The 12035-nt window shown below is 40.3% G+C and overlaps 1 protein-coding gene across 2 annotated transcripts in view; it reads left to right on the forward strand.

Annotated features, from left to right (window-relative positions):
• The window catches only part of nr3c2 (nuclear receptor subfamily 3, group C, member 2), an 81885-nt gene that overhangs the window by 45231 nt on the left and 24619 nt on the right, over positions 1 to 12035 (forward strand). For both annotated transcript variants that reach the window (XM_040144881.1, XM_040144883.1), the window contains one exon: positions 1837 to 1964. In XM_040144881.1, the coding sequence (XP_040000815.1) occupies positions 1837 to 1964 (128 nt within the window). The remainder of the gene's footprint in view (positions 1 to 1836; positions 1965 to 12035) is intronic.

Below are 12035 nucleotides of genomic sequence, written 5' to 3' on the forward strand. Positions count from 1 at the left end.
AAATGATGAAACGATGTCAGGTTTCATACTGAACTGTATTTAGTGGCCTGTTCCATCTTTAAAATTTTGCCTCTCACCCCATCTTTTGCCTTACATCTCCATTAACTTGAGTTTGGTTGAAGAAATAGACTCAGTCTTAATGTCACTGGATGTGCACTGGCTATAAATCCTAGAAAAGGTTAATATATGGCTTAGCATTTAGTCTACATGTAGTATACTGACTACAGCCCAGCTGATACTGCATTTTTGAAGCCAATACTGATTTTGATATCTGAGAGTTTAAAAATCTAAATCTTTTTTTTTTTTTTTTTAACATAAATGCATAGCATAAAAAAACACTTTTGATAAGGAACCCCATAAATGTAGTTATCAAAACATTGTAGCCAAGATATATTTTGCTCTCCTGGAATGGTGTTTCTAAATGACATCAAACATATCTTTGGCATTTTGCTACTGCCATTTCATGTTATTTATCAGCCGACGTAAACACTGATACATGTATCTCAGATAAGCTAATATTTTCTGATAATCCTGGCCTGTTGATTTATCGGCCTGACAATGTACAGCTGCCCTGTTTGGACAATAAATCACATTTACATAATTATAGATGTTACAAATCTCCTGCTGACCTCTCCTCCTGAAGTTTGCAAATTGAAATAAATGTCTAAACTGATTAAGTTATAACAAGCAATTACGTTTAACCAGAAATTTAACCAATTAATTGGCAAACAGCTCAGTATATTTAACTGATCATAATGTAATTAAAACAGGACAAAAAAATTACAAGTGAGTCTACAGGTGAATGAAAACACAAGCACTGATGTTGTATTATTATTATTGTTACATTTATGACCGTCAAGGTTAAGCTAATAATTTACCGCGATATAGATTTGAGGTCATGTTGTCCGTCCCTACTTTGTGTGCACTGCAAGCCCTTTTTTGCTTCTTCAAACATGGTAGTAAGGCCTTAAAGTGTGCCTCTTTAGTACCCGGATTCATAATAGATTAAGTACAGACAGACATCATCCATTACTTTTGACCTTTAACGCTCATTACCATAACCCACACGGTCACATTTGCCGGAATAGGTTAACTGCAACTCTTAACTAATTCTTTCAAATAGTGCTGCATCAGTTAGAGCATACTGTACATCCTGAACTGTAATGGTGATGTTATTGCAGAAATCGGTCAGTGGAGAAAGCAGTAAATGATGCCACAGTGAAACAATGCTTTGAATCAGGCAGAACTGCAGCAGACTGTCATCAGTTCTTTTGCCTGTTGGTTGTGGCTCAGAGGAAATAATGACAACACGCTGTGGTACTTACAGTACAGCACACATCAGTACTGATTCTCGCCCTTGATCTTTGACCTGAAACTGGTTACACAGTTTACACTATTATAGTAAGATTTTTGCTCTCTCATGGTTTCTGTTATTTTAGTCCACCACTCAACAGTTTTTCCAGTGCATTTACTTTTTTCATGCCAGAGAAGGAGACAAGTGTTTTGGACACCACTTAAATTTGACATCCTGCTGTATGTCTCTCTGCTTGTTGAATCTAAATAATCTCCTCTATAATTCTGTCATTGTCATCTCTGTAAAGCTGGTGAAGCTATAAATCAGTTGAGTGCAAAGCCCTCCTCTCTTGGTTGGCAGACATCTTTATGGCTAGCCACACTGTGCTGCTACCGTACTGTGGGTCGTAAAAACCCAAGAATGTTTCACAATGCGTATCAGGCTATAACACAGTAAGGAGGGGGACATTTTGCCCTGACTTTGTTGTTGACTTTTGAAAATTCTTTGTTGATTTATGTCTGGTGTGGTGTTTGTCCTTTCAGCTCGCCACTGAGACAACCGTCCTCGACAGTCAAAGTGTGCCTTGTTTGTGGCGACGAGGCATCAGGATGCCACTACGGTGTCGTGACATGTGGAAGCTGCAAAGTCTTCTTCAAAAGAGCTGTGGAAGGTATGGTATTAACCCTTGTTCAAACAAGATGTCACTTTATGGCTTTTCTACGGTGGCTGAGAGAGCGTCACGCACTGCAAGTTCATATTCCCCACTTTGGCCTTGATCAGGCTGCCAGCCCAAATCCGTTTTCTGGCACATATAGATTGTATCCAGATTGATTGAAGTCTGGACAGCAAAAAAACACATGAAGTGCGATTTTTGCAAATCAGAGCCAAACCACATTTGGAGGTGATTTGAAATGCGATTCCAATTGGATCTCTACAAGTGTGTCTCGGTCGGGACGCCATGGGTGCTAAAAGCGAAAGTTCAAAGTGTCTTCTGAGTCACTCGCAACGCGACACACAACGATGACCTCAAATCCAGAGTGATGGTAGCTAAGTAGTTACTGACACCTGTGTCGCTACTAGAGCAACCCACACAGATAGGTTGGTTATGTCCTGACACACAATCCAATCGGATCACTTGCAAATAACAGTGCGGACAGTCTGTCTTAAACATCTGATTTGAGAAACAAATCTGATTTGCCTGCAGTCTGAAGAAAGCCTTTGACAAGACATGAACACTGTAAATAAGTAAAAACACAAGCAAATCAAAAAACACATTACCAAATCAACAAACCCACAGGCACCACAAACAAATGCACTGCAAATACAGAAAACACAGGCAAATAGAGAAATGCTGCAAGTTGTACACAAGAATGGAATGAAGTTTTTTGGCAACCCTATGAACACGCTAGTTATTGGAAGGCTGAAGCTAGGACCATATCTCTTGTAATATGGTAATCATCTATTCTAAGTGTTGAAACCAAAATAAACATCAGGAGCTGATTTTCAAACATCAATGATGAGTCATCAACATATTCATCAGTATTTGTGTCATCCAGAAACGACTGAACCCAGAGTATACAATGCTTTTTTCAGTGGCGTAAGTAAGTTTTGTTGCTTTAATATGGACATTTTTATTCTTCAGAGAAAAGTGACATACAGTAGTTGTTTAAACTCTGATTGTAAAACTAAAACTTGGTAGAAGAGAGCCACTGTGCCGGTATTATGCTGTTATTCAGTTACTATTCATGCTGTTTTTATTTATATTGCATTACGGCAAAATTAATAACCACAATTGGTTCAGTAAATATCAAATCATTTCAAACAATATCATCAAAATTTTCACATTTTTCAGATAATCACTTTTTTCTTTGATAGAACAGAGTTTGAAAAACTCAAACAAACACATGGTGGAAAGCAGTGAAGCAGCTTGTTCTTTCCATTTAGGCAACATACAGTGCTGATAATTTTTTGAAGACTTTTTGATCAATACTTGATGCTGGTTTTATTTGCACTACACTGTTTTATGTAACAAACTACTGTTTAATCTCAGTATAACTTCTGCACATTTATTATTTCCAAAAGATCATCACATTTACTAAAAGCAGGCATTACATCTATAGACTGTGACCAAGTTGAGTGGCACATCAGGGGAAAAACAAAACAAAACTAAAAAAAACATTCAGTAGGTAATTCTCTTAAAGCAACCGTTTATGTTATATTTAGCTCGGGGAAAATCAGCAGCACCATAATGCGCTTTTCATTTTGTGTCTTTTGCCTTAGGCGTTGGCCTAACTCATTTAGATGTGTGTTTGAATGCAAAACACACTCTTACAGACCCAGAGCAGGAGAGAGAGAAAAAAAAAAAGAGCAAACAAGCCTGCCAACCAGCCGTTAGGCCCTCTAGGCGTTTTCCTGACCATTGGAGGAATTGCGGTCATTCCCAATCAAATCATGCCTTAATTTGATGATATTTACACACTATCATTCTGGAGAACGTAAACCAGATTATGTGTCTGGGGTTATCAAATCAGACGTGCCGTTGTTCTTGCTTCAAGCACGGCCAGCAGAGAGGTAGTCGCAGATGCTTAAGATCTGACTTTGTGTGAGTGCTAGTCAGGTGAGGCTCTGGAAAACTCCGATCTCTAGGTGATTAAACTACTAAAACCCCATTTGTCTCTCATATGATCACTGACACTGACTCACTGATTGTGTAATGCCCTTCAAGTATAATGCGGTACTCTTTACTTTCATATCTCTTTATGAGTGTCTCTGTTTTTGAGTTTCCTCTTGATTCTGCACTGCCAAACAGCTGCAACTGTCCAAAGTATGAAAGCATGATAAGGGCAACCTATACGATGTTGTTGTCATTAAAGTTGCGTGTGACGTGTGCGCCCTTCTGTTGAGAAAAGGAAGCTGTTACCTTACTTGACCCTGCACAGCTGCTGCTGAGATGGAAAGACAGAGGTAAGGCGGAGGGAGGCAAAGGATGAAAATAGTAAGAGAAGGATTTTGCAAAGTGAAGAGACATAGAGGACAGTGAAAGAGATACAGCAAGGGGGGGGGCAAAGAAAAAGTCAGACGCAGACAGAGAGATAAAGAGAGGAGGAGCCGAGAGAGGGGGTAAGAGACAGGGAGAGGGATGGAAAGTGATGTGTCAGCAGTGAGCGCCACAGAGGTGTAAGTTAGGACGTGAGGAGACGTATTACTCCTCCCTTTTACCAGTATTTCCTCCTCCTTCTCCTCCTCTTTTCTCTCAAAGTTAAAAACTTGGACTCAGTATGTGAGATATAAAAGAAGACTGCAGAGAGTGGGCATCTGTAAACGGGGAATAATCCAGCCCATGCTTAATTTCTTTTGGCATCGCCTGCCTCAGGGGACACAACTTTTCGGTCGGCTGTAGCTCATTAGACGACTAACTGGCTCACAGCCCTTTACTACAGAGCTAGTTAGCATTTTGGAGTCATCAACAAATCAGATGAAATCCTACGACTGTGGAGGGTCTGGTTTCCCCCTTATCCAAGTCAGACAAGTCATTCTTGGGTAGCTTTATTTTACATCACCGAGGCTTGGCACAGTTATTCTTTGAAGTCTACAATTTAGGTTTACATTTAGACCATCTTGGAATATCTATGGGCCACACGAGTCTTTTACTTTCCAAATCTGTTAACTTACAGTCCTCCTCAAGAGGACGAATATTCATTCCACTTAATTTTTGTCATACAGTCAAGATGGGAAGTACACATTTTTTGCTCCGTAGGCTCTGAGCTTCAGCACATTCAGCTTGAAATAAAATAATGAATGCTACATTAAAGTGCCAAGTCTCAGCTTTAATTTGAGTATGTTTACATCAATATAGAAAGACCTCTTTTGGAGATATAGCCCTTTTGAAACAATGGCCAAGGTTTAGGGGTTCATAACTAATTGTTCACTTGGCTAGTAAGTGTTTCTTAGGCAGCTGTGTGCTGTTTCAATGTTAGTTTATGAGCCAAACTAAGCTTACACGTGGCTCAAAGTTGAACGAGAGTTGCCATTTAGATAGAGGTGGAGTTGTCTGTCAATATGAGGACTGAAGAGGTGATCATGCAAGTGAAGAAGATAATAATGAGACTCAAAAAAAACCCAAAATGATGGCAAAAACCTATCAGATAGATATCAAAGGTACTTGGTTTGCCAAAATCAACAGTTCTAAAAAAGCAGTTGTGTACAGGAAAACTAGAAAATGGCAAACAAGCAGGTAGACCGAGGAGCACAAATCTTGTGGATGAGCTGAAAATCTTTTGCATGGTGAAAAATAAACCCTTTATGACTGCACAGCAAGTCAAGAATGCTCTCCAGGTTGTAGGCGTACATGTTTCATTGTCAATGATCAAGAGAAGACTTCATGACCATAACCGCAGAGGATTCACCACAAGATGAAAACCCTGGGTAAACCTCAAAAACAGAAAGGCCAGGCTGCAGTTTGCGAAGACACATAAAAAGGAAACCAGTGGAGTTCTGGGACAAAGTTCTATAGACTAATGAAACAAAAATCAACCTCTATCTTATCGATACAGGGTATTGTGGAGAAAAAAAGAACAGCTCATGACCCAAAGCCACCACCTCATCTGTCAAACATGGCGGTGGTTCTGTTATGGCTCGGGTATGTACGGCTGCCTATTGAACTGGTACGCTGACATTAATGATGATTTCATTGCTGATGGGAGCAACAGGATGAATGCAGAGGTATACAGGACCATTCTTTGTACTCATATTCAGCCAAAGGCATCAGAACTCATGGGACAACATTTAATCATTCAGCAGGACAGCGATTCTTAACATATGGTCAAAGCAATCAAAGAGCTTTTCGGGGTGAAGAGGGGGAATTTCCTCGACTGGCCCAGCAGACTGGCCCACCTGATCTCAGTCCGACTGAGCAGCAGCCCACTTGGTGAAGACCAGACTAAAGACAGAGAGACCCCACAACAAGCAAGAGATGAAGGAAGCTGAAGTGAAGCTCTGGGAGAGCATTACCAGGGACGATACAAAGTGTCTGCTTATGTCTGTGGGCCCAAGACTTCAGGCAGTCATTGACTGCAAAGGATTTTCCACAAAATATTAAATATGATGATTTTGTTTGACTTCATGTCTGTCTGTCCAATTACTTTTGAACACCTAAACTTTGGGCACTGTGTGGTTAAAGGGCTATGTCTCCCACACAGTTGTTTCTATATTGATGTAAACCCAATCGAATTACAACTGAGACTTTGCACTTTAATGTAGTATCCATTATTTTAATTCAAATTGAATGTGATGAAGTATAGAGTCTGAAGAACAAAAACTCTTTAACTGTCCAAATACTTCCGGTCTCGACTGTACCTAGCAGAAGGCATGACCAACTGTACACAATAAAGTTTATAACCATGCTCCCAGGAAATACATAGAAATATCAACTTAAGTACTGAGTATACTCTTAGCTGTGAGCTTTTCAAATTGCCCTCAATTCATTCTTTAAACATTCACAACACAATACATATGCACACACACTTTTTATCATAAAGGGAAACATTCATTCCCCTGCTCTCCTCTTTGCTACAAGTCAGGCAGTTTATCTTACACAGTATGGCCGCTCTTATTGTAGATGTCCATGTATGTCAACATAGAAGAGGGGCAAGAACTTTTATGAAGCCCAAAGTTTTGCACTTGTATTGCTACTGTTGACTCAACTGTCATTTGCAAATATGCGGCCAATTTATGGTTTCTATTTAAATGAATTCATTAGTATAAATGTTTGTCCTGCGCTGCAGAAACATGCCTTCTGACAAACAACAGTTCATAAATATGTGTTATCATCGCTAATGAAATGTGGAAATAGCTGAATGCATTCATATGTGCTTCTCTCCTGAATCCACTCCACTAAAGACTAGTTTGTTGATACAAGACAGCTGCACTCAATAAACGGCTCCATGTGGAGCGCATTTGAAGAGTTGAACGCCAGCTTATTATTCACATGTCATCAGTGGCTTGGCATGTCTGCTTTTCGTAATAATACTAGGCACTGCTTTTAGCTCACTATCTGTTTTTCCTGGTCCCTTATTGAACTGAGAAGTTTACAAAGACATTAATCAACCTTGTTATGGCTTCACTGCGATCCGCAATGTGACTGGTTCATGGTTTCCGTGACGCTCATGTCAATCTAAAAACCTGTTCTCCGGTACCGCCTCTGTGGGAGAGGTCATCTGAGGACACATCTCAAACTGCTTTGACTGGCAACTCTGGCATCCAGTCACATCTTTCTCAGATCAGGTCGGAGGAATAGAGCCGGCCTCCGGTGCCGGACTGAAAGCTTCAGGTGGTGTGTGAGAGGCTCATGTAACAACGCCTGGAGAGGAGCCATTTGGCAGTGTTGTCCTGAGCCCAGCTCCTCAACACGTGTCCCACATCAGACGTTCTTTGACAGAATCACAAACACAATCACGGGTACAAGCTTACTATTTGTACATGCATGGGCGCACACTTCCTTATAAGTGGTTAAATGAATTCAGGTGTACGGTATTGTTTAGAAATTAAATCTTCAAAGCTTACTGTAAGTATGTGTGTGACCCACATTGCTAACAGGCATTTCGGTTGGAGAATGCAACCTGTGGAAGGGTCTCCCCCTAACGCAACCCAGATACATTTACTGTTACAGTATGTGTGTGCAATTTGTATCCCTACTACTTTAAAAATAAACACAAGAGCATATGATATATCACGACTGCAACTAATGATTATTTTTATATAGTAAAATCTGCCAATTGTTATTTCAATTTATTGTTCAGCCTGTAAAATAATAGAATATAGAAGCTAAGAAAATGCAGCCAATCATCACATGTGAGAAGCTAGAGCCAGCAGTTTAAGTTGCTGTTGATCCTTTTCTTTGTCAAATGACTAATCAGTTAATTGTCTAATCATTTCAGCACTACAATATATAGTACATGTATATATAGACTGCATTTTGCCTGACTATGAAGCCTCCTATTACAGTAACAGGTACACTGTATGTTTGGTGCACGTGCATGATGATATAACTCATATGCACACACTACTTCCTCCATGCCCTCAGTTCCCCTGGCCCAGGCTGACCTGCAGGCCTGACAGCTCTCCCTTGGATATAATCTGACCTCTATCTCTTCCTTCTCCCTGGTGATACCTTTGTTCTTTGACATCAATGCAAAAAGGATCCAGTGCAGACAGTGGGTTACACCTTTTGTGTTCAACCAAATAAGCAGTGCCAATCTGATGGGCTTTAATCGGTGTCTTCACCGATGATTGGTTTGTTACAGATACAGTAATAGGGGAGTGTTGTGGCATTACATTTTAATACCAGTATGCTGTAAATGTGCATATCAGATGCACTTGCTCTGTACACGAAAAAATATTGTATAAAGTGGTAGCAGATAAGAAACCAAAGTTAGTTAGTCCATACTGTGCCAGCAGAAATAAGTGGAATTACTCCACATTGTTTTCCTTCAAAATGTGAGTTTAGTGACCTTTTTAGATAGGCATTCAAGTGATGTTTTAATACACGTAAAATTGTTTTCAAAACAGCTTTGACGAGAAAGGAGGTACGGAGAGGTGGGCATATTTTTCTTGTAACAGTCATTGTACAAGTCAAATGGGTTTCTGACCTCTAGTTGTAAGATCAAACGTGCGTTTTTTCAAATGTGTATACATTTATATTTGAATGCCTTGGAAAACAATTTGGTGTTGTGCTACTGCTGGGAATAAAGTTACAATGAATTGTAGATGAGACCACTGTAAGATAGATTCTATTTGCCTCTGTCATAAACATTGTCATGACTGGCTGCTTTTGTACACGGGACACTTGCAAATACCATATTGAGGCCTACCTAAGGACTAAATGCATTATGTATAGTACAAAGAAAGCAGATGGGGAATAGCTTTGTGAAAAGCAAGTGCACAGGACAACTGTTTGAGATTCATAGCACATTATTATAGTAGTGGAGACATTAGTAAACAAAATAACAGCTTCTACTTACATCCTATTTTAACTTCTGCAGCCTTTCTTTATAATGATCCAGACAGGGAAACTTAATTGTGTAGAGCCCCATCCAACACAGCTGTTTGTGAGTTGTCCAAAGAGCTGGAGTAGCAGAGCTATTGCAAGGCAGTGATTTGCATATTGCTGGACCAGTGGTAACAACAATTACATCTCTGAGAGGCCTGTCTTTTGGTTGTTTGGTATTTTGGCTATGTAATTTAGGTTGCATAAATATACCGATGAATGACGATCACAAAATTGACCAAATGCTTTGCGAGTACATAATTAAATGGCATTAATCCGTGAGACTGACACAGATTTCAGCACATTCTATAGTTATATTCCATCTTGCGTCTGCAGTACCGGCTTGCAACAAAGAAATTGCTTCCTCTGCCAGATGCGATTCAGAGAGTCACTGAAGTATTACTGATGTGGGTCAGCTACTGTATCTGAGAGGCTTTTTTCACCATCAGGGGTCTGAGCACTGTCTATTGGAATTTAAATATGTCAGGTTAAAGGCTGTATTTTAGAAAAGACCTAACGTCTGTCTGTGTTTTGTTTGGAAAGCAGGTGTACTGTATCCGTGCCGGTGGCAGGAGGACTTCAGGGCAGACTGCTCTTGTTAAAGTGGGGTCCCCACAGGAAAGAGTATTTCCCTCTCACAAGACTTTCCTCATAACTGATGTATGCTGGAGCTGACAGCCAACATAGACTACTCAGCGGGATGCTGCCAGATTGTAAGATCATTAGCTAAATGTAGACGTGAGTGAACTCCATTAAAGCGTTCTGAGGGTTGCCATGCAAAGGAGAATGGTGACAGAGTGTGCATTGTACCATCAATGAGTTTGTGGAATGGTGTCAAATTTAACACAGTACAATACATACAATTTAATACAATCTGAGGAATCTTTATCTTTTTCATGCAGTATTATATGAAAATATCTCAGAGTAAAAAGAGGAATGATATATTTTTTTATAAGAAGCACATGGAATTATGAGTCAAAATGAGTTAATAAATGATTCATTAGTAATGAAAGAATTTTTTTTTTTGTTCAAATGTATGAGACATTTTCCAAGGTAATACTGAAAAAGTAAAAGTTATCAGTAAGCCCGCCACGTGCTGAGTTGATAAGCAAATGCACGTATTCAGAGGTAAACATGCTGTGTGAGTGCATGTAAGTGCATGCACACACAGTGCATAAATAAATAACTTCTCTCCCTTTCAGATACACACACAGTTGCATGCATACACAGCACTGACTTCTACTGTCTCTTAAAGTGTATTTCACTCTAACAATTATTAACAAGATTCATGGGAATGAGCAAAACAGTTGATAGGAAAGCTCCAGACTTTTTAGAATTGCCATTTGGTCCGGCATATCCAAGTGAAAGTGTGTGTGTGTGTGTGTGTGTGTGTGTGTGTGTGTGTGTGTGTGTGTGTGTGTGTGTGTGTGTGTGTGCACAAGGGGGGCGGGGAAGGGGATGGCTGCGTTGTGTTTCCTGTGTCGCAGTTTACTGTTTTTTAGAGCAAGAAAAATGGGCTTATGTAACGGTCATGTGATTTAGCCAGAAATAGTGGTGGGGCTACAGCTGCTGCCTCTCCTCCTGCAGCTTGGTTCCTTGGCTTTTGGCAGCAGCCATACAGACACACTGCGCACTACTCCTGCTAGCTCAGAAAATAACTTCTGCTCAGTCCTATAAAAACACAAATACTGTACTGTAGATGCAACAAAGCCAATGCACAGTATGTACATGTTTGAGCAAACGCGACGCACAAGCTTTCTTGAAACAACAAGAAGTGTATGTCCAAAGTTCAAAGTCTATGCCAGGAATCTGGGATACTCCTAAAGAAACGAATTGTACAGGACAAAAATGTAGGAAAACACAGATTGATATGCACTGACATGCAAACATGTGCATGCATCCAAACATATACACCGTCTGACACATACACACAATTTTAACATCAACTCTAATAGAGCTAATCCATAAACCAGGGTCACTGAGGTCACTATACCACACCATACCACTCTATTTGGGTTGTGTCTTGATTTTCATATGTGGGTATCCCTTGTGTATTTGTTAACGAAAGCAGATACAACACTTGCAGTTTTTTTTTTGTCTTTTTTTTTTTTAAAATGTCAAGTGGAGCAGCTTTGGCTGTGTGTGTGTGTGTGTGCGCGTGTGTGTGCAAGCCTGTGTGTATATATGAGAGCAAGAGAGTGAATGACTGTATGAGTGCACGAGCATGAGCCTGTCTGTGTGTGGGCGTATGGCGCTCTGAGGCTGGCGGACGTGTGGAAAAAGGGAAAACGGAGGGATGGAGATGCAGGCGTAGAGAAGGAGAGGAGTGGAGGAGGAGAGGAGCTGTACAGTGAAGAGCTAGTGGAGCGGAAGGAAGCGCTCTGAAATGGGAGATCATTGGGTTTAGCTAAGAGCTAGGCAGGAGGCAGGAGGGATTCTCGCCATGTTAGCATCACTGTCAGGAATGGTCTAACTGCAGCCAGTGTCCTGGTTCCAGCGAATTCTAATGCCCTCATGCCATATAGTGTATAATACACCATTAGTCATGCGTTGTAGAATGTGAGAACAGAATAATCACAATTTCAATCATTTTCACAGTGATAAGCATGAAATGTAGATTTCTGATTTTGCCAGACATTTCACGGGTCTCAGAGTTGACCTATATTACAACAGAGATTCAACGGTAGCTTCAAACAT

Source organism: Xiphias gladius, chromosome 15 (genome assembly GCF_016859285.1).
Source record: "Xiphias gladius isolate SHS-SW01 ecotype Sanya breed wild chromosome 15, ASM1685928v1, whole genome shotgun sequence".
Taxonomy (NCBI): Eukaryota; Metazoa; Chordata; class Actinopteri; order Istiophoriformes; family Xiphiidae; genus Xiphias; species Xiphias gladius.